General features: G+C 38.5%; 1 protein-coding gene across 1 annotated transcript in view; it reads left to right on the forward strand.

The window, feature by feature from the left end:
• GABRR3 (gamma-aminobutyric acid type A receptor subunit rho3) overlaps nt 1-27,919 on the forward strand; it is a 56,771-nt gene that overhangs the window by 16,423 nt on the left and 12,429 nt on the right. Inside the window, exons 3-7 of the mRNA XM_077994050.1 lie at nt 583-650; nt 6,213-6,436; nt 10,400-10,482; nt 11,542-11,682; nt 17,671-17,823. Of these exons, the coding sequence (XP_077850176.1) occupies nt 583-650; nt 6,213-6,436; nt 10,400-10,482; nt 11,542-11,682; nt 17,671-17,823 (669 nt within the window). The remainder of the gene's footprint in view (nt 1-582; nt 651-6,212; nt 6,437-10,399; nt 10,483-11,541; nt 11,683-17,670; nt 17,824-27,919) is intronic.

The raw sequence follows: 27,919 nt of genomic DNA on the forward strand, positions 1-27,919 counted from the left end.
AGCTAAGATTGTGCCACCGCCCTCCAGCCTGGGCGACAGAGTGAAACTGTCTCAAAAAAAAAAAAAAATCGTCATAATTAGTGTTGTAGGATATATAGTAATTGATCCATTATATCAGGAAGAAGATGGAAGTTAAGATGCAACTGAGGTATTCCAGAAGCCTGAAGCAGGAATATATTTGCATGCCATCCCTGTGCCTGGCCAACTGAAAACTTTCAAAATAAAAAAATGATACCGAGGGCACGGACTTGAGGATCCAAAAGAGGGAATTTGTTAATAAAGTGAAAGTGATGTCAGTTAATTCCAGGAAGAGTCACAGAAAAGATACAGGGACTGGCAAGACATACCTTGGGTTTCTATAGTATTATGCATGTAAAGGGCTGTTGAATTATAGGCATACCTGTTCCACGTAGCACATCCAGGCATTACGTAGCCTCAGCCTCATTAAGGAAGCTTTTCAGGCTTGACTCCTCTAAATCTTTCTTTGTTTCTTTTATCAAGAGCATTAATCTGTCTGTTTTGAATGGTTTTAAAATGATTATAATGCATTTCTCAGGATTTTACCCATTCTTCTTTCTGAAGGGTCCCCAGTGCCAGTAGGTATAGATGTCCATGTTGAAAGCATTGACAGCATTTCAGAGACTAACATGGTAAGTTTCTTCATGGGATATTGTTCTTCATGGGATATTGTCTGAAAAGACAGAAACTCGACAGTGTTAAAATCACTAGTGTTTTAATAAGTCATTTTAACTATGTATGTTATTTATGTCTCCTACTTTGCTTAATAATAGGGTCATGATTGCTCGGCTCTCTTCTATCTACTTCATTTTACCCTGGATTACAATTCTCATTCCCTTTCTACTTTTCTATTTTCCATCCAATGGTTTTCTAGTGGTGGAACACTGTAGAACATCATGATATGTTTACCTATGTAGCAAGAACTGGAACAATTGTATAAACAGAAGGATGACCGTACTATATGTGCATTATGAAATCTAAATCATGAGTCTTTGCCCATAAAATAATAAACGGTTGAACCAGCATTGATGGACTGCTTTCAAATATGTCAAATGATATTAATTTTGCTTACCTGTAGACAACCAGTAGCAGAGGGATAAATACTTTTTTTAAATTCATGGGACTAAAAAATTAATTAAAATTTTGTCTATTCCCTTATATTTTTCTAGAGATCTAAAAGAGACTGCCATTATTTAATTTTGCAATGAAGCATCTATATTTTCCTAGAGTATTATTCACTCTATGAAATATCCATAAAACTTGAAACTGACCCCTTATCTTCAACCTTCCTGTTAGCCTTTTTCTGTCTTTTACGACATTTTGCATGCCTTGCTTTTTTGTTTCTTCTTCCCGTCCCTTAAGCACTTTAGCTATTTTTATGTTTTAATATTATCAACCGTAATTTTCCATTTTATTTTCTCTATTCCCAATTTAGGACCACCTTCCTTGTTTACATAATTACCAGAGACATTTTTTAATTAAGTGATTTTAGGTTTTTAAAGTTGTTTTGCTCTAAGAAAGAATAGTTAATACCATTGCTAGCTTACACATACAAACACCTACATATTTGTTTTCAGATATATTTCCTTTTTACTCACTCTTGTTCTGTTAATTTGTTCATGTAGTTTCAGAGTTTGGTTGAGCCCTCTTTAGTTTGTTTTTCTATCCCAAAGAAAGAGTGCCTTTATAGCTTCAAATTTTCAATAGCTGTTTCCTTGCGGTCTTAGTCTGTTTGTGTTACAATAAAGGAATACCTGAGGCTGGGCAGTTTATAAAGAAAAGAGGTTTCTTGGCTTATGATTCTGCAGGTCGTACAAGAAGCATGACACCGCCATCTGCTCCTGGTGAGGGCCTCAGGAAGCTTCCACGAATGGCAGCAGGCATCACATGGCATGAGAAGGAGGAATGGGGGGTCGAGGGAGGTACTAGGGTCTTTCAACAACCAGCTCCGGGTAGCAGGGGTGAGGAAGGGAGAAGACTGTCATGGGAAATAATTGAGAACTCATTCATTACTAACAAGATGGCTCCAAGCTATTCCTGAAAGATCTGCACCCAAGACCTAAATACCTCCTGATATGGTTTGGCTCTCTGTCCCCACCCAAATCTCATCTTGACATGTTGGACGGACCTCGTGGGAGGTGACTGGATCACGGGGGCAGTTTGCCCCATGCTGTTCTTGTGATAGTGAGAGAGTTCTCATGAGACCTGATGGTTTGAAAGTGGCAGTTTCCCCTGCACATGCTCTCTCTCTCTCTTCTGCTGCCTTGTGAAGAAGATGTTTTCTTCACCGTTGCCTTCCGCCATGATTGTAAGTTTCCTGAGGCCTCCCCAGCCATGAAGAACTGTGAGTCAATTAAACCTCTTTTCTTTATAAATTACCCAGTCTCAGGTAGTTCTTTATAGCAGTGTGAAAATGGACTAATACACCTCCCATCAAGCCCCACCTCCAACACTGGAGATCACATTTCAACACAATATTTGGAGGGAACAAACATCCAGACTCTATCATGTGATCTCACCTAATGGCTATGTATCTTTATATTTAAACGCTTTTTCTATCTCATTTCTTTCTCCTCAGTTGCTGTCTTTTCCATCATCATCTTTAGATGGATCTTTTTCATTTTCTATCAATACTACACCACCTTCAGGTGTTAATGACAAAGGCCCTAACTGGTACCTACTAGTAAGATGCAGCTTATGAATATGTTTTGGTTTGGTTTCAATTTTATATTTGGTTTGAATTTTAGTTTTTTTCTCCATTCTACCCAAAGTACTAAACAATTTAATGTTTGGGCCAGGAGCAGTGGCTCATGCCTATAATCCCAGCACTTTGGGAGGCCGAGGTGGGCAGATCATTTGAGGTCAGGAGTTCGAGACCAGCATGGCCAACATGATGAAACCCTGTTTCTACTGAAAATACAAAAAGCTTAGCTGGGTGTGGTGGCACATACCTGTAGTCCTAGCTACTCAGTAGGTTGAGACAGGGAAGTAACTTGAACCTGGGAGGTGGAGGTTGAACCAAGTTCTCACCATTGCACTTAATCCTGGGTGACAGAGTGAGACTCTGTCTCAAAAAAAAAAAAAAAAAAAAAAGTTCGAATGCCTTCAGATGGGGCCTGTGCCCTCCAGTTTGTCCTGGAGCCCGTGCCTTGCTTTGCTCTAGAGTCAGCCTGCTTCTTTCATTAAACTTGCCCACCTGGTCCTTGGAGTCATTTGAGATCACAGCTTTTATCCAGATGCTTATTGTCCTTTGTTTTCTACTTTAAACATGGCAGTCTGGTTTTCTGTTTGTTTTTTAATAAAACCAAACCAAAGAGTACCTCTTCCATGAATTGGGAAAAGTTATTTTCTTTTCAAACGCCATTTTCCATCTGAAAAGATTTAGTTTGTTGTTTATCCAATCTACTCATTTGATGGCCATTTTTATGTACATGAATCCTTGAATTTCATTCCATTTTCTGGAATATTTTACATGTGCGTTCTTATAAAACTTTCAAAAGTTGCTTTTATACATACTTTAGAGTAAGTATTATTGATACATAAACTCTAGCATATATAGTGATTTTCAGAGTGTTACATTTTAAAATTTAGATTCTATGTATTATTTTTGTAATAATGCAAATACCGCAATTAAAGATAAAAAGAGACAGAAAGTGAACAAACAGCTGTTAAGGGAGGGACCTAGAAAATATCAATCACTAAAATCAAATAATCTTTTCCTCTATATCCTTAATCCATATTTTTTTATGTGTAGTGATTCCTCCAACTCACTAAAGGAAAAGTTCAGGACACATAAAAATTCTAGAAAAGTCTGAACAAAATCTTCTATGACCCATTACACCTTGTTTCACCTTGTTTCAGTCTGTAAACTCTTCAGCTAATGGTCTGCCTCGTCTTTATCATTATCTAATTCAATATTTATTTCAGTTCAATGTAAGTCTTAAAGATTCATTTGCCATTCCCCTCCAAAAGGGAACAGCACCAAGAGGACTCGCTACTCAAAAGAGATTGGTTTAGAAGATTTTATCGCTTTCCTACCCAAAGGCAGCTCTTTTACTGATATTTCCTCGAGCCTGTTGTGCTCTGAGATCAACCCTTTATTTCCCCTCTCCTGGCATATTATCCAAGTCATTTCTTTTTTTTTTTTTTTTTTTGAGACGGAGTCTCGCTCTGTCGCCCAGGCTGGAGTACAGTGGCCAGATCTCAGCTCACTGCAAGCTCCGCCTCCCGGGTTCACGCCATTCTCCTGCCTCAGCCTCCCGAGTAGCTGGGACTACAGGCGCCGCCACCTCGCCCGGCTAATTTTTTGTATTTTTTAGTAGAGACGGGGTTTCACTGTGTTAGCCAAGATGGTCTCGATCTCCTGACCTCATGATCCGCCCGTCTCGGCCTCCCAAAGTGCTGGGATTACAGGCTTGAGCCACCGCGCCCAGCCTATCCAAGTCATTTCTGAATGACGCAGTTTGCATCTAAAATCCTTATTGTTTCTAACCAGCAGCACCCAGACCTGGACATCATCTTTACCCCCTGAATAAGGTTAGCTGTGCTAGTCCGTATCAGATCAAACTGGACTGAGTTCACATGCCGCGTTTGAAAATGCTTTCTAATTGTCAGTGATTCGCCCTCTCCCACTAGTGTTGTTTTTTTGTCTTTGTTGCTTTGTCTATTTGGTTTTGCTTCTCATTTATCTTCTTTCTACTCTCTTGTCCACCCTAACTTCACTTTCTATCCATTTAAGTTTTGTCTCACCCGCCTCCCAGAATGCTGTTTGGCCTGCTCCTGATGATAGCGCCAGCGTGTGGTGACTTGCTGTATCACCGACATGCACCAGCATCTGCTATTCGACTGCATAAACTCAATGTTTGCCTAGTGACCTTCAGATCAGACAGAGCATCTAATTCTAAATATATGCTTATTAAGGCACTCTGTGCAGTAACCCACACAATTCCTTGTATTATGTTAATGAAAGAACCATTCGGTTTATTTGCCCTTACCCTAATTCAAAATTACACATGGCTAATGTTCCTTGATTAATCCAGAGCCATAAATCAATATAGCTCTATTCTGAACCTAGGACAAACTAGCTCATAATTAATTGGTGACTCATTCAGAGTTTACTGAAATGTATCCTTTGTTTGTATAATAAATGCCAAAGTTCTATGATATGCACTAGTTCAAGAAAAATTTGATTATCGTTGGAAAAAAAACGATAGTAAGAAGTAAGCAATTGTGAAATAGTCAGAAGTAACCAATTGTGAAATAGTAAGAATTAAGCAATTGCAAAATAGTAAGAAGTAAGAAATTGTGGTTGTCCAACAGCCAATAATTTGGATGAAGCTGGGGGAGTTTCTATTCAAACAACGAAATATTTGGAACATCTGAGAGCCAAACAAAACTCAAATTATTAATGAAATAAACTAACTGTTTTTTCTAATATAATGCTAGTACAGTTTTTTCCTCTCATCAATACATTCTTACAATGTAAGAATAAACATTAACAATCCAAATCCCTGAGCCATACTGAATCAGAATCTCTGGGAACTAGCTTCTGGGAAATGTGCCATTTCAACAAACTTCAAAAGTTAATCTCTGCACGCTAAACTTTGAGAACTACCATTTCACAATATGCTTTCTGTCTCTCAAGCTGAGGACAATTCTGTCTCTGTCCCAGGACTTCTGACAACTTGCTTTACACGAATAGCTCTAATAAACATTGTATCCGTGTTTTTGTGGGATTTTAGTTTATTCGATTTGGGAAAACTTCTTTAACAAAAATAACATGAGTATCAATACAAAATCAATTTTAAAAGTGATTTATTTAGAATGAAAAAGGAAATCACAATAAAATAATGGACAGTAAAATAGTAAAGTTTCAGGTTCCTTTCTTCTGAAATCTCTTTAGGTTATTTACCAGAATGCTTACACAGAAATGCTTCCCATTTATAACCTGGTTCCCCTTCCCCAACTTGAATATTCTATTGTAACTCCCAGAAATTCTCAACATTCACTAGACTTCATGTGAAGGAGAAGCTCAAAGCACAATCTTCTTAGCTTCAACCTGAAACTACAATATTAGCCATTCACTTAAAAGTCATTAACACCATGGGAATGAGTCCTGGGACTAACAGTGTTGAGTGGCCATCCTGAACCATATTCCTACTGGTTTTGATTGGTATCTTTTTCTCTCTGTCTAGGACTTTACAATGACTTTTTATCTCAGGCATTACTGGAAAGACGAGAGGCTCTCCTTTCCTAGCACAGCAAACAAAAGCATGACATTTGATCATAGATTGATCAGAAAGATCTGGGTGCCTGATATCTTTTTTGTCCACTCTAAAAGATCCTTCATCCATGATACGACTATGGAGAATATCATGCTGCGCGTACACCCTGATGGAAACGTCCTCCTAAGTCTCAGGTAAGGAGAGCTGCCTATGGCCTTTGGCTTCCTTGTACTGCAGCCGTCTGCACCAAAGCTGATGGCGCTCATTTCAGATGAAACTCACAATGTTGCTGTCTGTCTAATGCTGCTGGAGATTGGGGCACAAGCATAAGATGTGATTTTCCCCTGGTTCTAACATCCTGATTTTTAAAAATGATTTTCTAACTATACCCAGGCTGGGTATATGTTGGTTAGACAAATAGAGTGGAGCTGAATTATGGAACTCCTAAAATCTGGCACAGAATATTATAGGTAAACAAGCCTGTTTTCCTCCTCACCAACTCCACCCCACCCCTGCAGTTTTGGAACCTTGGATTAGCTAAATAACTTTTCTTAATTGTCTCCTTCGTTTTTTCATGGGAAGCTATAGCTATCATTCAAGCTAACACCAATTTGCTTTCTTTTTCTTTTCTTTTAATTTAAAATGTGCATTCCAACACTTTGCTATAACAGCTCTCCCTTTTTAATGTTCCATATTTTCCTTTAGTCAAATGAGTCCTGTGCATATTGAGTGGCTTATCATGGATAATTCTAAAAATGTTTGGTAAACCCAAGCAACTCAGCTTTTTTAAATGTCCTACAAACCTTAGAAAAATTCTAAAGTAGGGTAAAAAAATGATACCCCAAAAGATATCCAAGTCCTAATTCTTGGAACCTGTGAAGCTTATCATGTATGACCCAAAAAAAAAAAAAGAAGAAGAAGAAGAAGAATCCTTACAGATGTGATTAAGTTAAGGATCTTGAAATAGGGAAGAAATTATCTGGATTATCTGGTTGGGACTAAAATGCAATAATAAGTATCCTTATAATAGAAAGGTAGAGGAAAATTTCATGCATACAAAAGAAGAGGAGGCAATGTGATCATAAGCCAAGGAATGTTGGCAGCCACCAGAAGCTATAGGACACATGGATTTTCCCCCTAGAGCTGCTAAAAGAGAAGGTCCTTTATGACACTTTGATTTCAGCCCCATGATACTGATTTCAGAGTTCCGGCCTCCAAATCTGTGAGAGAATAAATTTCTGTTGTATTAAACCACCAAATGTGTAGTAATTTATTATAGCAGCAGTAGGAAACTCAGATTATTTTTGCTCATTAAAAATACCTTACTGGCTGGGCACGGTGGCTCAAGCCTGTAATCCCAGCATTTTGGGAGGCCGAGGCGGGCGGATCACAAGGTCAGGAGATCGAGACCATCCTGGCTAACACGGTGAAACCCCGTCTCTACTAAAAAATACAAAAAAAAAAGTAGCCGGGCGAGGTGGCGGGCGTCTGTAGTCCCAGCTGCTCGGGAGGCTGAGGCACGAGAATGGCATGAACCCGGGAGGCGGAGCTTGCAGTGAGCTGAGATCCGGCCACTGCACTCCAGCCTGGGCGACAGAGCGAGACTCCGTCTCAAAAAAAAAAAAAAAAAAAAATTCCTTACCCACTTCAGCACAGAGCTGTTGCCAGGCATTTTATAAGCGCTGTCAATGTTTTTAAAAATGCAATTAAAGGAAAATATCACTTTCAATGGGTTTTCTTTGATGGGGGTGGGGGGAGGAGCAGAACCTCACTGTGTCACCCAGGCTGGGGTGCAGTGGCACAATCTCAGCTTACTGCAGCTTCTGCCTTCTGGGTTCAAGTGATTCTCCTGCCTCAGCCTCCTGAGTAGCTGGGATTGCAGGTGCCCGCCACCATGCCCAGCTAATTTTTGTATTTTTACTAGAGACAGGGTTTTACCATGTTTGCCAGGCTGGCCTTGAACTCCTGACCTCAAATGATCTGCCTGCCTCGGCCTCCCAAACCATTGGGGTTATAGGTGTGAGCCATTGTGCCTGGCCTCAATAGGACTTTTAAATCAGGAGTAGCGTCGGACTCATACCTACTGGAGTCAAGCCCCAGTAGGAATCAGGAGCAGAAGGGCACTATCTGGACAAAGAATCAATTGTTTTAAATTAATTTTGGTGGGGGGAAGTCCAGTAAATAATTAACTCAGTGAATTTTTCTTACCCTGCACATTCCAGGAAATATTTGGCCCTTGCCAGGCTCTTGCAGGGTAACCTCTAACCCCTTGGAATATCCTAACTGATAAGAGTATCTTTGTTTACTTGGGGGCTGGGAGCCAAGCCAGATAGTTTCTGCTAACAATGTGATTTACAGTGGAGGCTTTGAGCCCCTGGATATCAGCTTGACCTCTGGAGGGGCTGGAGACTAAGGTCAGTCATGTGAGTGGTCAGTCATGACTATGTGGCTACTCTCAGTTGAAAGTGTAGATACCGGCCGGGCGCGGTGGCTCAAGCCTGTAATCCCAGCACTTTGGGAGGCCGAGACGGGCGGATCACGAGGTCAGGAGATCGAGACCATCCTGGCTAACACGGTGAAACCCCGTCTCTACTAAAAAATACAAAAAACTAGCCGGGCGAGGTGGCGGGCGCCTGTAGTCCCAGCTGCTCGGGAGGCTGAGGCAGGAAAATGGCGTAAACCCGGGAGGCGGAGCTTGCAGTGAGCCGAGATCGCGCCACTGCACTCCAGCCTGGGTGACAGAGCCAGACTCCGTCTCAAAAAAAAAAAAAAAAGAAAGTGTAGTGTAGATACCAAGTCTTGGGTGAGCTTCCTTAGTTGGTAATGTCCCCAGGGTGTTGTCACATATCATTGCTGAGAGAATTAAGCACCAACCACATAACTCCATTAGGAGAGGACAACTGGAAATATGTTCCTGATCTCTCCTGGACTCTGCCCTGTGCCCCTTTTCTACTGTCAATTTTCATCTGTGTCCTTTCATTATAATATAGGTAACCAAGATGACAACAGCTTTGCTGGGTTCTGCGAGTCATACTAGTGAATCGCTGACCCTGAGAGCGGTCTTGGAGATTCTCTAACACAGGAGGAACTCAAAATTGTTGTCCGCACAGCTCTTCCAGCCAACAGTAGAGCCAATCCAAGCCCAGAGCCAGATCCCCTGGTTCCGGCTTGGTTCTGACACTGCCTAGCCACCTAGCCTCCTTGGTCATGAAGTCACTCACGTGTACTATGAAGGAAGTGGACTGAAACACCTCAGAGGGTCCCTTCTAGGTTTAAAGTACTAGGAATACACCAAAACGAATATGTTTTGTGGCACAAAGTAATCCTTGGCTTGATGTTTTTTTGTATGACTATTGACAGTAGAATTAACCCACAGAAGATAAAATGTCCCTACTCCTCTGATTAACTCAAGGGCACCACAGGTAGGAGCATCTGTTGCCTTTGTTTTTTGCAAACCTGCTCAGGGGCCTTTTATGAACCTCTGATCTGCTATTGTGGGTACCAAAGTTTCTACTCTGAGGCAAGGTCATAGTAAAGCAGCCTCTGCCTGAAGCCAGGAAAATCTAGGAGGATATAACATTTGAAAAAACAATTCTCATCAGTATGCAAGCCTTTTGGCTTAATACTACCTGAATTATGCATTGTGCACATGGATCTATAACTAAGAATGCTCCAGGCTTTTCACTCACTACTGGAAAGAGAATATCCTCAGGTAAACTTGCTTTGTGAAGGAAACCTTTAACTATAGATTTTTATTGCCACCATTCCAACCCTTCGTTACTACAGACTATTTATGTGTGCATCTTCCAAAAAGCAAAAAATATTTAAATCTGTTTAAAAGTCTTCTCACTTTGAAGAGTGTTTTTCTAGAGACATCAGAGCCAGAAAATACGGAGGGGGCTGATCAGGAAATGGTGAACTCAGAAGCAGGTATGAGAGCTGAATTCACTCATTGACTCTGTGTCTTAAGAAAATCATCCACCCTCCTGAGTTTGCTTCCTTGAATGTTATTTGGACAGAAGATAATACTGCCTGTTTTGCATTATTCTAGAAAGACACACAGAACCGGCAAATAGTAAGAAAGCTTCAGTGTTGCGTGCTCGTTTGGCCAGGTGGTTAAATGATCTGTAATTTTCTTTTTCTCATTCTTTTTATAGGATAACGGTTTCGGCCATGTGCTTTATGGATTTCAGCAGGTTTCCTCTTGACACTCAAAATTGTTCTCTTGAACTGGAAAGCTGTAAGTCTCACTTCCTGGTGGAGTGAGTACACATCATTTGAACACACCGTCACATACTCACATGTAAATAAGCATGCTCTTAACAAGCATTTTAAAATATTGATATATTTATCCAAAACCAAAACAGTTGTGGGTTTTTTGTTTGTTCGTTTGTTTCGGTTTTTTTTTTTTTTTTTAATGAAGGTTGATGGTAGTTCGTCTGTTAAAGGAGAAGGTTCAGGGGAAAAGCATTTTGATAATTGCATATCCTATAGTTTCCACAGTAAAGGAACAGCTCCCTAAAAAGGTCTATTCTTGCTAATGCTGTTATATAGACTGACACAAACTTTCCACATTTAGAAAGCCCTGGAATTCACATTCCCAGATGAATCACAATCCTCAATTAAATAGACTTGGATTCCCTAGAAAAATCTAACTGTAGACATAGACCCCCTAATCAAAGCCCCATCCCAGGGCATCTGAGCTGTCAATCACTTTTACCGATCAGCTATTTTTGATGGAAGATCTTAAAAGCTGACTGCAATTTTTGAAAATGTGTCTGAAATGCTGGGAATCTCAGTAGATGTCTACTCCACAGATGCTCTGCCCCAAAGCCATTAGAAATTTTCCATACCACTGTTTGACTTTAGAAAATTTCTTGTAAGATTAGCCCATTTTGGAATTTCATCCAAGGAAACTAAAAACAAAGGGGGACTAACGGCGTGGAGTCAGGCCTGTGACAGTGAGGGGATGCTACGATGTCACTCTGAGGCCTGGCTTAATGCTCTAAGAGAATGCACACAAATATGGGAGCAGCTATCTGGGGAGTTTCAATTCATTGTGTGGGCACAAGATCCACATTATACTAGTCATCAGGGTCTAACTTTTAGAGATTATTTTTCCTCTTCCTAAAAGTGTGTGTGTGATCAGTTCACTGGCAAACATATTTGTGTCACCTAATATGTACATGTCATTGGACTAGGCACTAAGGATACAGAGTCACATAAGACATGCTTATGGAACTCATCGAACTTACAAGAGCTTATTCCACTTACAAGACTGGTATTTTTCATGTTTTAGATGCCTACAATGAGGATGACCTAATGCTATACTGGAAACACGGAAACAAGTCCTTAAATACTGAAGAGCATATGTCCCTTTCTCAGTTCTTCATTGAAGACTTCAGTGCATCTAGTGGATTAGCTTTCTATAGCAGCACAGGTACAGCATTTCACATGGGTGATTCATCAGCATTTATTGGATATCTACTGTTTGCAGAGCACCACAACATGTGAAAAGACCGGAATCCAAGCAAGTGTCCCTTTTGGCCAGGACCATCATTCCTCTCGTTTTACAGGGAGCAACCTCTACCTTTCCATACATCATTTCTTTCCCACTCACGCAGCCGTCTCTAACTAGATGCCTCGCTTCTATTCTTGACTTCTCCGGTCTCAATACAGCAGACAGAGTAATCTCTTTGGAACGTAAAGTTCACAATTCTTTCCTGTTCGAAACTTTCCAGTGTCTTTCCATCACATTTACGACAAAATTGAAGTTTCTCAACGTGATCAGTCTCCTGCCTAATGTGGGACTCACCCACTCCCTCTGCCCCTCAGCACGTGCTACTCTCCCGACACTGGCCTTTCTGCTTGCCCACCTCATTCCATCTGCAGGGCCTCTGCTTGGCATTCTTCTCCCTCTGCCTGGAATGTTTTCCCCCCATATTCTCATGCCTAGCTCCCTCACTTCAGTCAGAACTTTGTTCAAATAGCTTCTCAAACGGTGCTTTCCTAACCAAAGCAACCCTGTGTAAAACAGGCTTCCCTTCTCACTGTTCCCTATTTCTGTCATCACAGCACTTACCATCACCTGAACTATACATTTATTTGACTGCTTTGTTGTGTGAGCGTCTTGCCAGGAAAAGGGCAGGGAATCTTGCTGACCATTTCTTCTGCAGTACCTGGAATGGGCTTGGCACATGATAGATGCTCAATAAAAATCAGTTGAATGAATCCATCCATAAAGTGCATCATTGCCCCAAACAGAAAACCCATCTGAAATTGGGCCTATATAGTACTCTTTACTATGACAGATGTATTTCTGAATTGACACCTTTTATCCAAGATACCTTTTAAAGTTATATGTGATCCCCGTTGACTAAAGTTGGAAGCAGCCTCCTTCTGCTCCCCTCTACCTTCCTCACCCTCCACTATCATTCCCCTGCTGGATATTAATATTCTGGGTCATTTTAGGCCGAATCCATGTAAAATGCCATTTCAGATTCAATGCAGCCATGCTCAGGCTAGCCAGAAAGTATGCCAACAGCTATCCCTGAGTTTCAGAGCTGTCCTGGCTAGAATGCTTTTATCTATTCTGCCTTGATGGTGGTGCCTTTTCTCCTCAAAGATTCTCCACTCTGTTCTTAGATCTTGGAGAATAGTTATCAAGTTTTTATCTAAAAACCTGCAACTTTAAGAGAGAAGTAGAAGTTTACATTGCAGAGAAGTTAAATGATTCTTTAGGAACAACAGCTATTTAGCTATTTAGACCCAGAATAAATTCTCTATTTCACTCCATTATTTGTCTACATTGCTTGGGATTCAGCAAACGATACTATCAATTTTAATCACGTTTATTGCCTTTTCTGGTTATATAAGTAACACATATTTATTTGTTTTGATCACTGATATATCCCTGGCTCATAGTTGATGCTCAAAGGCTAATTATTGAATGAATGAATAAATGTTAGATAATTTGAAGAGACCTCAGAAAAATTTAAAGGAAAATCTCTTTGTAATCCTACCTCATAGAGATAAACTATATTATTATTTTGATATATTTTTCTGTCCTCCGTCTCCTTCTTTTCTCACTTTGTCTTTCTCTATATGAATAAATATATGCATATATTTGTCAGGATTCTTAATGTTCTTAATCCTAAATTAAATTAATATTTAAATAAAAGAATGTGTGCAATGAACCATGATATATGTGAAGTATAATGTATAGGATGTTTTTTCATTTTACTATTGCTATGATAAAATAACTTTGGCATATGATAAATTGTAAATAGATATTTGCAATGTTTAATGCTAATATCATGTGATATATATAAAGCGTAGAAATGCAAAAGAATTGTCTCCTGCACAGAACATATACAAAACATACAATAATAACAATGGCATTTCTTTAGCTTTTAAAGCACAATTATCCAGTAACATATATCCAACCATCCTCTTAACAAGAAGTTAAATTTCACTTCAAAATTCTAACTTTACCACTAAGTCATTCCATTTGCTCTACTATAATTTTATTGGTGTTTGTCAGACTTTTTGAGCCCTACCAGGCAGCTCCAACACTAGTTGATTTTTGTCTTTTTCTGATCATGGTTTTAGAATCTCTAAAGCTGGGCAGAATACTGGCATGAAAAAACTTACTGCTTCCAAAGATGCTTGCATTTTAAAATGAACTTTCACATCCTTGACATTCAAATGTAGTTACATTTTTAAGAAATAGCATTTCAGTTCCTAAGAAAAATGAAAAAAATAGAATTAGGTTCAAATGTACATGCTTTGTGTAACATGAGATGGAGAGTTATCCATAATACATTAATATTTTTTAAAAGCAAGTTACAGAAGAATATATTTTTAAAAATCCCATATTTGTTATTGAAGAATGTATTTCCATATTTATGAGTGTTTATGTACATATGTATACATATCGTGTGTGTGTGTGTGTGTGTTTATGTGTGTGTGTGTGTGAAGAAATTAACAATAGATACGTCCGAGAAGTAGGTACTAACTGGGAGATTTTCAATCTTTGCATTTTTTAATTTGTTACAATATACCCATTTTTTAAATGACAGAGATGGTAGGAAAAATGCAGAAGGGAAGCATTTTGGAAGTTGTATTCAAGTATTAAATTAATAATCATATCTGGGTTCATTTAACCATCCCTTAGGTTTTGGAAAGATTACACTTAGAAACTTACTTTAGTTCATGAGCATGTGATAGCTCTGCCTCACATTATCCACGAATCATTAAACATAATCTTCTGACAGTCAAACTCAAGTGTCTTTTTCAGACTAGTTTCCTGTTTAAATATTTTAGCTTCCTCAAAAATAACTTTTGATTTGTTTTCTTCACTTCTATCCTTACAACTACAAGCCACAACCACCACTCCCAAAACAACTTTATGGAAAAACTATACATCTGACTCTGGCTACAAGAGCCAGAAATATAGTTATAGGACCTTAGTTTCCATTTTATAGCCGAACAACAGGGTGTTGGTTTTTTCTTTTCTGTTGGCCTTCACCACTACCATTGCCACTGTTCAAAAATCACCACGACCTGGCAATATTAACAAGCAGGTGAGGGCTTCTGCCTCCTGCTCCCTTTCTCAAAATCCTCAAAATCATGTACTATAAATTTACAAAGAAAAAAGAAATGACTCCTGCCCCTAAGGGATGCATTGAATAATTTTCTTTCATAGCATAATCTAGTGGCTAAATGTGTAAGTAGTAGAAAGAGACTGCCTAAGTTCAAACCCTGTCTCTATCATTTATTAGCAACGTGACCTTGGACAAGTTGCTTAATCTCTCTAACCCTTAACTTTCTCATCTTTAATTGGGTTTCAAAATACTCTCTACATCACAGGGTTGTGAGGCTACAGGATGTCATGTAGTTAAGTACCTTAGAATGTTGTCTGCCATATAATAGAGGCTCAATAAATATTAGTTAGTAGCTGTTATCATCATCCTGTTTTCATTCACATTATCTTGATCCTTTTCATAGAGAGTATTAAGGCCTACTTTCAAGGTGAAGGTGACTATCTCTAGGTATAAAAACCTTCTTTATTCTTGTCTTGGGACTGACTCCCCAAATACTGGCCCAGTCCTCCATTTCCTTGGGTGCCAACTCTAGTCATTTTCTCTCTTTTATTAACTCCTCTTCTTTCTCCTGTATGGCAAACTGATGGAGGCAGATGTACTCGTCCCCATCGAAAATTTAGTTCAGATGCCAAAACTGATGATGCCATACATATGACAAAAGGGTATGAAGTGATTTATTACTCACATAATGAGGCTTTCTAGAGAGAGATGGGCAGGTTCCCAAGCAGGTCTGAAATGAAAAATGGCTTGAGAGAACAGGAAGGGGCTACTGGCTTGCGTTTTTATGGTAGCTAGGGGGTGCAGCTAGGGTGAGGCTGCCTGTCATAGGACAGGATGCATGGTTTGAACTTTTCACAGGTGCCAAAAAAGGGAGACCTAGTCTTTTTTATTAACTTGCTCAGATGTAGGGCAGAAGGAGAAGTTGGGCTTGAGAGCTTTTCTCAGTCAAACATCAAAAATAGAATCAGACTCCTCTTTATTGTACTACCCAAAATGAAGTCTCCACAACGTTCCAAGGCAGCACCACCTTTCCTGATAGGGAAATGCACTCCCCATGACCTGCAGGTTCCACTAAAATACCACTCCTAGTCTAAAACCACAAGGCAGAGCAGCAGTTTTACTTCCTGGTTACTCCACCCTGCCCCCACCCCACCAAAAGGGAAAAAAAAAAAAAAGGTGTTCTCCAGAAAAGTATGAATAAAGAAAGGATGCAGTTAACTACTTTTATTTCAAGTTAATAATGAACAGAAAACCATATACAGTAATAGTGTCTTTCTTTTGAATTTCTTTCACAGGTTTTCCTTATTTCTTTTCACCTGACAATAATTATATAAAGTTGTAAGTTCAGATAGCTGTTATTGTACTCTACAGCCATCACTGAAACTCTCGGTGGTATACAGTAATAAATTGGGGCTGTGATATATGTGATACAAAACAATGAGAAACTTAAAAAATAATTTATGTTTTAACTTTATAATGTACTATGCGATGTATCTTTTATTACTCCTGGTAATGAAATTGTTTGATATTCCTGAACATGTATCAACTGACTGTTAGAAGCTTAGAACTAGGTAAGGAAGAAAAAGATAATGAACATTGAATTGAGAATAGGATTCTAAGAGTGGAGTCTGCCAGTTCAGTGTGGGTTGGCCGGGTGTATTTCGCAGGCCAAATGCCTAAGTACTTAAGTGATCCATCTAAGAGGTTTGCCATCTTGGGTTTCTAAGAAATTACCACTGAGACTAGCAGAAGGGTTTTCCAACTCTGCAATACCTATGATTTTTATTTTATAACTTTTGACCTATAGTCCCTGTATTTTGAATAGTGTTGTCTGAAAATAAACAGAATTTATCACGGAAAAAATAATCATAATCTTGCTACTTATTCATAAAAGATGTATTTTCTTGTTTCCTCATTTATTGCCTTATTTTAGTAAAGATTTAACAAGTTTGGCGCATAGTTATTGTGAAATAAAGCAAGGTAATATACAATAGAAGGTATGAGAAAAAAAGAAAAATAAGGATAATGTATTATATATCCTGGTACGTGGTCATTAAAGAATGGTGCTCAGAGAAGTCTGGTAGATGTCTGAAAATTTGGCTTTAAACTTCCTTGTAGTCAATGGGAGAGGTAAACCTGAACAAAATGTGCATGTGGATGTGACCACAAATGGTGCTTTTAATTAGCACAATTAATCAATATTACCAACATGAGTTTATATAATTTCAATAAGAAGCAAAGAAACATCAGTTGGTTAGTTTTTTGCAGATTTGCCATACACAAATTATGGTATTCATGAGACTTTAAAATTATAAAACTAGCTTATGGATGTCGTTTTCTTTCCCCTTTGAATCCCCAGCTGTCTCCCTCCCAGGTCAAAATCCAATGACCTAGTACCTATTGTGAATCTTTTCATTCAGATAAATGTTTCTTTTCATTTGTTATAGCTAATAAATGGTTTGCTGGCTCTTTTATGCCATTATTAGTCATGTATTGAAGACTTTCCCTCTTGCAGAAGCACCACAGCACAATATATTGTGGAGAAAGATCTTTAGAGGCCATCCCACAAAATATAACTGCTATTCATCCCTAAACTGCGGGTTTGGAAGTTAAAGGGGATCTTTGAGTCAAATAATTAAGCAGACTGCAGTTCAGCTGGTTGAACAAACATTGACAGAGTGCCAGGCCCAACTAAATGGAGACGAGTATGTCAAATTCCACGTCCCCAAGGGCTTGGAGTCTAAAGAAGCAGGTCATTTCACTAAGTGCAGTGTTTCTAAGGGGAAGCTTGCTCTAATGAAAACTTTGGCTTTTTTCCATAGGTTGGTACAATAGGCTTTTCATCAACTTTGTGCTAAGGAGGCATATTTTCTTCTTTGTGCTGCAAACCTATTTCCCAGCCATACTGATGGTGATGCTTTCATGGGTTTCATTTTGGATTGACCGAAGAGCTGTTCCTGCAAGAGTTTCCCTGGGTAAATCTTTCCCCATCTTTATAAAATACTAACATGGGAGAAAGTTAGTATTTTACCTCAGTAAAATTAGTATTTTGCAGTTTTGGTCTTGACATCCTCAAGGGCAAATTGTCATTGAGTTCTTTCCTTGGGAACCCAGATTTTAGGGATGAAGTCTTTGCTGACTGACCTGCAGTTGGGTGACAGTAAAGAAAGGAGGTGAAACTATGAAGCATAAACAGCTTCACTTTTAAAGCTTATCTCTTTTCTTTTTTAAGGAAACCTCCCCATGCATTATACAAGTACATTTAACTTTTCATGACAAACCCTTACATCACAGAAAGGAAAACCTTCAAACTAATTCACACTATACTGTTAGTGTATTAATAATAAATTACCATGGTGGGTTAACAAGAATGTGGAGGGGATGCTTGAATTTGAAAATATGAATACTGATTAGAAATTAGGATGTAACTAAAAGGCCCAAATCAGAATCAACCACAGTGGAATTTCAGGTACAGTGGCATATTAGTTGGCAAGAGATTTTAGGTGGAGAGACGTTGCCAGCCTCATTAAGTCACTACACAGGGGTGATTATCTACACCATCTAACATGCTATATGCCTCTGTCACACACACTGATTTATGGGAACCATTTCAGACCCACTTAGCAATTATTGAGATCTTAGAAAGTGGAAGATGCCAAGCTAAGCAGTTAGATGACATGTTACTTAATGAGAACCCAAGAGATAATCCCACTTGCCTTTTTTGCTGGTCAGGACAGAGCCCCCTCATTTTTATCTGATTTTGTTCTTTCATTTGTAGTGCTCTATCTAGAGAGAAGATTGTTACTATTATAATAATTGTTACAATTATTGTAATTATCACACAATTCATTCCAGAAAGGGTGGTTTGTAAGTTAATGTTCACAAATTATATGCATACTTCAAAAGATCATTTGAAAGACATAAATTATTAATATTAACAATTTGCTCACCTCCTTTCCCTATTAAAAGATTCAATCTACAAGTATTTGAGACTGGAATATCTTCAAGGAAAAAATACCATCTGAATAAGTAATTAAATTATTTGAACTGTTTCTTCACATCAGAGCATGTGCCCTAACCTCAGTGCTGCAGTGTGGCAGCATAGACCCAAATACAAGACTAAGGGCACGTTTCCAGCCCTCGAGACACAATGAGAAAAGAACTCAGTCTATAAAGGTTTATGAACATGATTTTCAATCAGATTTCTGAACTTGACTGCTCTGCTCTTATACTGTGAAAATGACAGCAATAAGAGCTACTTCCATGGAAGGGTGGAGTGAATTGAGAACACTAAAACACTTTTAAGACACCCTTGAAAGTCTCTGCTTCTTGCAACCACATCTGATCCCTTAGGGTTAGAAAATTGCTATGCAGATGTACGTAAAATTCATGCAAATCAGAAGTGTAACTCTCCCACTTTTTAAAAAAATTATTTTAATAAGAGAACAGTACTATTCCTATAAAACTATTACCCTCTCAGGCTTTTGCTTCCTACCACCCTCAGTTTTTTTTTCAAAGATACTTTGCCCTCCGCTTCCCTAGCTCTTTGCAAATGCTGTGCTGCCCAATTCTCTGGAAGGTCCCTATGAATACCTATTCATCTGTCCCACTTACCTTTTCTCTTCTGCCTCCTTCCTTCACCTTCTCCATGGCATTTGACATTATTAGGCATCCTCTCCAAATCTACGACCAACTTTAGTGGTCAACAGTTCCAGCCTCATCTTCCTCATCTGCAAAATGAAATTATTCATACTACCTCCTAAAGGTCACTGCGAGAATTAAATGGGAGAATTAATTAATTTAATCATGTCAACTGCCTAGCTTGATGCCTGACCCATAGCGTTGGATAAAACCAACCACACACACAATGCATTAGTTTTCAATACTCTCCACCAGTCGAGTTTTTTCTCCTCCCGAAAACTTTTCTTTTCGTTTCTCTTTCCTGCTTTTTCTTCCACTCCTTAAGTATGAGTAACTCCCTCTCAAGGATCTGCTCACTTTTGACTCTTATCAAATGGAACAATTTTTTTTATTCCAACTTTTATCCCTATGTAAGCATGTTCCATTTGGTTATTTTCAGTTGTATGCTGGATTTCACCTTCAGGTACTACAAACATTCATCCTGTTTAGAACCGAGTCTTTCCTTGGGAACCCAGACTTCAGGGATGAAGGATGTGCCAACAGCCCTGTAGCTGGATGATAGTAAGGAAAGAATGTGAAAGTATGGAGCATAAACAGCCTCACTTTTAAATCTTATCTTTTCCTTTTCTAGGTGGTCTCCCATGCATTACCCAAGTCCGTTCAGCTTTTTGTGACAAACCCTTACATCATGGAAAAAAAGAACCTTCAAACTAATTAACATTATACTGTTGGTGTCTTAATAACAACTTACTTTGAAGAGTTAGCGGGGAAGCCGCTTATTCTCTTCACTTTCCTCATTCTGTTGGGGGCCTCCCAGTTTGTTGAGCCTTTGATATCTGAAACCTCAATTGCCTTCTTAATCTTTGGCAGTGATTCTCAAACTATAACCTTAGGAGCCAATTACAATCTTAAAAATTAACGAGGACCCTAGAGAGCTTTTGTTGCTGTGGGTCATGTCTATCATTATTAGCCATATTAGATGTTAAAATATAATTTGAAAACATGTATTAATTCACTTAAAACTAGGAATAATCAACTCGTTACAAGTTAACATGGTAACAGTGTATGAAGCATAATTATTTTTTCTAAAACAAAAACATTTAGTGAGAAGAGTGTCATTTTTAAACATTTTTGCAAATATTTAATGTCTACCTTTATTGAGGGCACTGGATTCTTATCTCTATTTCTTCATTCAGTCTATCGCAATAGGTTTTGGTTGAAATATAGAAAGAAATCTGACCTCATCAGATACATAGTTTGAAAAGAGAGTGGTATTTTAATAGTCTTTCCACATAATTGTGGATAGCCTCCCTTCACATTACACCAAAACTCAGCAAGTGATAGTTCCTTAAAGTTTAATTGCAATGTGCTATCTGAAACCATGTCAACAAATATTTTCTACTGTGTTAGATTGCAATCCATTGGTCTGTCTTACATTTTGAATAGATTTTTCACTGATGCATTGGTCATTGGGAAAATATTGGTTCACTGAGTTATACACATCTTCTAAATGTTTACATAATTCATTATACTGGTTTGGATCATAATCTCAAAAAACACAATACCAAATGCCATAATCCTGAATGTTGAAATCCTGAAAGATCAAAATCCCTAAAGTCTAAATCCCTCAAGTCTAAAATCTCAAAAATCACAATCACAGGATAATTACATCATGTTAGGCCAGTTACTATGCACTATCTTCATGCAATTGCCTATAACCTATCACTGTAATACACTGTTTCATACATGAAATTTTCTTTTTAGTTTTTGGTCTGTTTTTCTTAAGTTTTTTTTTTTTTTTTTTTTTTACTATTTTAAATTGTCAGAATTCTATTATAATTTTCTACACTATGTATTTCATCTTTGCATCATTTCTAGTAGTAGAGATATAAAGAAGTTAGACTGTTAGAGAGTTCTAATTTGTATTATGCATTTTTGCAAATTTAGCTCCATGAAAGTGCTTTATCAGATTAACTTTGCATGTGAGTATTGTGCATGTGTGTAAAAATGTTGAAACTTTCTCAATAAATGAGACATGTCCTTTTTGTACATCTGCATTTGTGAAAGATAAAATTTCATGAGATCTCAGCTCTTTGGGTGACTGCATATGTGGTGGTGACCATCATGGTTTTTGATCGATCCTCAGAAGACTTAGGTTGTTCATCACGGTGTTTCAGATGACCACAGTTATAAAGCTGGGTGCCCACAATGACCTACCATAGTGATATGCATTTATATGTTTCCCTTTTGACCTATTTCTTTATCAATACGGTTCATCTGCTCATAACTGTTCTGCCTGTGCAACTGTTGTTAGTATACCTGAATGTTTATGCTCACAGAAATACGTGCGTTATTATTGCCTATTTTACTGTGTAAAGTGGCTTATGAAGTGTTATGTCTTTTTTTATGTTTCTTAAATAACCTTTTTAAAATATAAATAAATAGCTTTTAAATTTTTCAAACTTGTTTTTAGAACAATATTTTCAGGATTTTCATCTTTCAAGATTGTGATTTTTAGTATTTTAGACTTTAGAGATTTTGATCTTTTGGGGTTTCAACTTTTGGGATTATGGAATCTGGAATTGTGTCCTTTGGCATTATGATTGGCTCCTCCTCCCCACCTGTCTTTCTCTGTCAAAATCCTGCCATCTCGACATGGCCAAAAGCCTTTAGTGATGACTCCAAGCACACATGGTCTCTGTCATCTTTGAACACATGGCACTTTCTGTATCTTCTAAGTAGCTTACTTCCTCTATTTTATGTTTTGCTGTGGAACAGGAGTGGCTTATCTTTTGGCCTCTATTAGAATGTGAGCTCCTTAAGGACTAGGATCACTATTACCATTTTGTTGTTGTTGTTGTTCCTTCAGTGAGTAGCACAGTGTCCTCCTGCACATAGTTCATGTTCAGTATGTAGTTGTTAAGTTGCCAGTGTTTAGACCACCATATTTTTAGTTACTAACTGGAAACGATAAAGGGTGATTCATTTGCTGGTGAAGGCCCTGCCACATTTGCCATGTTTCATGTAAAGAACAACAGAGGGTGCGTAGCATAGAAGTATCCACTGTGATTAGGCAATTCTCGTAAGAGATAATAGCTAACATAACTTGGAATGTGTGATAGGTCAAAAATACGATTATGTCTCTCCATTCAATTATGTGTGGAGAGAGTGTGAGGCAATTATAAGGTTGTTCAAGGATGTTTAAATATTTTACTTTCTCCTCTCATTTCCACTTCCCTCTTTCTTTCTTTGCCTCCATCATTCTTGCTTGATCCCTCTACATGAGGTATGCCATTCTCTATAGAATGCATTAAGTAACGGGCTCCTTTACTGGAAAACAGATATGGCAGAGGAAGACAACCAAAGTTTTCAGGCCTGTAGTCACTCTCAGAGAAAAAATGCCTCCTAACAGAGGATATGCCATATGCTTGGAAAAGTGAATACTTAGGCAACTGGATAAGAGCAGTTCGTTTAACCATCACAGAGATTATGATAATTTCTTTTTTTTTTTATTATACTTTAAGTTCTAGGGTACATGTGGATAACATGCAGGATTGTTACATATGTATACTTGTGTCATGTTAGCGTGCTGCACCCATCAACTCGTCAGCACCCATCAACTCGTCATTTACATCAGGTATAACTCCCAGTGCAATCCCTCCACCCCCCACCATGATAGGCCCCAGTGTATGATGTTCCCCTTCCCGAGTCCAGGTGATCTCATTGTTCAGTTCCCACCTATGAGTGAGAACATGCGGTGTTTGGTTTTCTGTTCTTGCGATAGTTTGCTGAGAATGATGGTTTCCAGCTGCATCCATGTCCCTACAAAGGACACAAACTCATCCTTTTTTCTGGCTGCATAGTATTCCATGGTGTATATGTGCCACATTTTCTTAATCCAGTCTGTCACTGATGGACATTTGGGTTGATTCCAAGTCTTTGCTATTGTGAATAGTGCCGCAATAAACATACGTGTGGATGTGTCTTTATAGCAGCATGATTTATAATCCTTTGGGTATATACCCAGTAATGCGATGGCTGGGTCATATGGTACTTCTACTTCTAGATCCTTGAGGAATCGCCATACTGTTTTCCATAATGGTTGAACTAGTTTACAATCCCACCAACAGTGTAAAAGTGTTCCTATTTTTCCACATCCTCTCCAGCACCTGTTGTTTCCTGATTTTTTTAATGATTGCCATTCTAACTGTTGTGAGATGGTATCTCATTGTGGTTTTGATTTGCATTTCTCTGATGGCCAGTGATGATGAGCATTTTTTCATGTGTCTGTTGGCTGTATGAATATCTTCTTTTGAGAACTGTCTGTTCATATCCTTTGCCCACTTTTTGATGGGGTTGTTTGTTTTTTTCTTGTAAATTTGTTTGAGTTCTTTGTAGGTTCAGGATATTAGCCCTTTGTCAGATGAGTAGATTGCAAAAATGTTCTCCCATTCTGTAGGTTGCCTATTCACTCTGATGGTAGTTTCTTTTGCTGTGCAGAAGCTCTTTAGTTTAATTAGATCCCATTTGTCAATTTTGGCTTTTGTTGCCATTGCTTTTGGTGTTTTAGACATGAAGTCCTTGCCCATGCCTATGTCCTGAATGGTATTACCTAGGTTTTCTTCTAGTGTTTTCATGGTATTAGGTCTAACATTTAAGTCTCTAATCCATCTTGAATTAATTTTTGTATAAGGAATAAGGAAAAGATCCAGTTTCAGCTTTCTACTTATGGCTAGCCAATTTTCCCAGCACCATTTATTAAATAGGGAATCCTTTCCCCATTTCTTGTTTTTCTGAGGTTTGTCAAAGATCAGATGGCTGTAGATGTGTGGTATTATTTCTGGGGACTCTGTTCTGTTCCATTGGTCTATATCTCTGTTTTGGTACCAGTACCATGCTGTTTTGGTTACTGTAGCCTTGTAGTATACTTTGAAGTCAGGTAGCATGATGCCTCCAGCTTTGTTCTTTTGACTTAGGATTGTCTTGGCAATGCGGGCTCTTTTTTGGTTCCATATGAACTTTAAAGTAGTTTTTTCCAATTCTGTGAAGAAAGTCATTGGTAGCTTGATGGGGATGGCATTGAATCTATAAATTACCTTGGGCAGTATGGCCATTTCCACTATATTGATTCTTCCTATCCATGAGCATGGTATGTTCTTCCATTTGTTTGTGTCCTCTTTTATTTCACTGAGCAGTGGTTTGTAGTTCTCCTTGAAGAGGTCCTTTACATCCCTAGTAACTTGGATTCCTAGGTATTTCATTCTCTTTGAAGCAATTGTGAATGGAAGTTCATTCATGATTTGGCTCTCTGTTTGTCTGTTACTGGTGTATAAGAATGCTTGTGATTTTTGCACATTAATTTTGTATCCTGAGACTTTGCTGAAGTTTCTTATCAGCTTAAGGAGATTTTGGGCTGAGACAATGGGGTTTTCTAAATATACAACATTGTCATCTGCAAACAGGGACAATTTGACTTCTTCTTTTCCTAACCAAATACCCTTTATTTCTTTCTCTTGCCTGATTGCCCTAGCCAGAACTTCCAACATTATGTTGAATAGGAGTGGTGAGAGAGGGCATCCCTGTCTTGTGCCAGTTTTCAAAGGGAATTTTTCCAGTTTTTGCCCATTCAGTATGATATTGGCTGTGGGTATGTCATAAATAGCTCTTATGATTTTGAGGTACGTTCCATCAATACCGAATTTATTGAGCGTTTTTAGCATGAAGGGCTGTTGAATTTTGTCAAAGGCCTTTTCTGCATCTATTGAGATAATCATGTGGTTTTTGTCTTTGGTTCTGTTTATATGCTAGATTACGTTTATTGATTTGCATATATTGAACCAGCCTTGCATCCCAGGGATGAAGCCCACTTGATCATGGTGGATAAGCTTTTTGATGTGCTGCTGGATCCGGTTTGCCAGTAGTTTATTGAGGATTTTTGCATCAATGTTCATCAGGGTTATTGGTCTAAAATTCTCTTTTTTTATTGTGTCTCTGCCAGGCTTTGGTATCAGGATGATGTTGGCCTCATAAAATGAGTTAGGGAGGATTCCCTCTTTTTCTATTGATTGGAATAATTTCAGAAGGAATGGTACCAGCTCCTCCTTGTACCTCTGGTAGAATTCGGCTGTGAATCCATCTGGTCCTGGACTTTTTTTCGTTGGTAGGCTATTAATTATTGCCTCAATTTCAGAGCCTGCTATTGGTCTATTCAGGAATTCAGCTTCCTCCTGGTTTAGTCTTGGGAGAGTGTAAGTGTCCAGGAAATTATCCATTTCTTCTAGATTTTCTAGTTTATTTGCGTAGAGGTGTTTATAGTATTCTCTGATGGTAGTTTGTATTTCTGTGGGGTCAGTGGTGATATCCCCTTTATCATTTTTTATTGTGTCTATTTGGTTCTTCTCTCCTTTCTTCTTTATTAGTCTTGCTAGCAGTCTATCAATTTTGTTGATCTTTTCAAAAAACCAACTCCTGGATTCATTGATTTTTTGGAGGGTTTTTTGTGTCTCTATCTCCTTCAGTTCTGCTCTGATCTTAGTTATTTCTTGCCTTCTGCTAGCTTTTGAATGCGTTTGCTCTTGCTTCTCTAGTTCTTTTGCTTGTGATGTTAGAGTGTCAATTTTAGATCTTTCCAGCATTCTCTTGTGGGCATTTAGTGCTATAAATTTCCCTCTACACACTGCTTTAAATGTGTCCCAGAGATTCTGGTATGTTGTATCTTTGTTCTCATTGGTTTCAAAGAGCATCTTTATTTCTGCCTTCATTTCATTATGTACCCAGTAGTCATTCAGGAGCAGGTTATTCAGTTTCCATGTAGTTGAGCAGTTTTGATTGAGTTTCTTAGTCCTGAGTTCTAGTTTGATTGCACTGTGGTCTGAGAGACAGTTTGTTATAATTTCTGTTCTTTTACATTTGCTGAGGGGTGCTTTACTTCCAATTATGTGGTCAATTTTGGAATAAGTGTGATGTGGTGCTGAGAAGTATGTATATTCCGTTGATTTGGGGTGGAGAGTTCTGTAGATGTCTATTAGGTCTGCTTGCTGCAGAGATGAGTTCAGTTCCTGGATATCCTTGTTAACTTTCTGTCTCGTTGATCTGTCTAATGTTGACAGTGGGGTGTTGAAGTCTCCCATTATTATTGTATGGGAGTCTAAGTCTCTTTGTAAGTCTCTAAGGACTTGCTTTATGAATCTGGGTGCTCCTGTATTGGGTGCATATATATTTAGGATAGTTAGCTCTTCCTGTTGAATTGATCCCTTTACCATTATGTAATGGCCTTCTTTGTCTCTTTTGATCTTTGATGGTTTAAAGTCTGTTTTATCAGAGACTAGGATTGCAACCCCTGCTTTTTTTTGTTCTCCATTTGCTTGATAGATCTTCCTCCATCCCTTTATTTTGAGTCTATGTATGTCTCTGCATGTGAGATGGGTCTCCTGAATACAGCAAACTGATGGGTCTTGACTCTTTATCCAGTTTGCCAGTCTGTGTCTTTTAATTGGAGCATTTAGTCCATTTACATTTAAGGTTAATATTGTTATGTGTGAACTTGGTCCTGCCATTATGATATTAACTGGTTATTTTGCTCATTAGTTGATGCAGTTTCTTCCTAGCCTCGATGGTCTTTACATTTTGGCATGTTTTTGCAATGGCTGGTACCGGTTGTTCCTTTCCATGTTTAGTGCTTCCTTCAGTATCTCTTGTAAGGCAGGCCTGGTGGTGACAAAATCTCTAAGCATTTGCTTATCTGTAAAGGATTTTATTTCTCCTTCACTTATGAAACTTAGTTTGGCTGGATATGAAATTCTGGGTTTAAAATTCTTTTCTTTAAGAATGTTGAATATTGGCCCCCACTCTCTTCTGGCTTGGAGAGTTTCTGCCGAGAGATCTGCTGTTAGTCTGATGCGCTTCCCTTTGTGGGTAACCAGACCTTTCTCTCTGGCTGCCCTTAAGATTTTTTCCTTCATTTCAACTTTGGTAAATCTGGCAATTATGTGTCTTGGAGTTGCTCTTCTCGAGGAGTATCTTTGTGGCGTTCTCTGTATTTCCTGAATTTGAATGTTGGCCTGCCCTACTAGGTTGGGGAAATTCTCCTGGATGATATCCTGAAGAGTGTTTTCCAACTTGGTTCCATTTTCCCCCTCACATTCAGGCACCCCAATCAGACGTAGATTTGGTCTTTTTACATAATCTCATACTTCTTGCAGGCTTTGTTCATTTCTTTCTCTTTTTTCTTTAGGTTTCTCTTCTCGCTTCATTTCATTCATTTGATCCTCAATCGCTGATACTCTTTCTTCCAGTTGATTGAGTTGGTTACTGAAGCTTGTGCATTTGTCTCGTATTTCTCGTGTCATGGTTTTCATCTCTGTCTATTCGTTTATGGCCTTCTCTGCATTAATTATTCTAGTTATCAATTCTTCCACTCATTTTTCTTTT

Source organism: Macaca mulatta, chromosome 2 (assembly GCF_049350105.2).
Source record: "Macaca mulatta isolate MMU2019108-1 chromosome 2, T2T-MMU8v2.0, whole genome shotgun sequence".
Taxonomy (NCBI): domain Eukaryota; kingdom Metazoa; phylum Chordata; class Mammalia; order Primates; family Cercopithecidae; genus Macaca; species Macaca mulatta.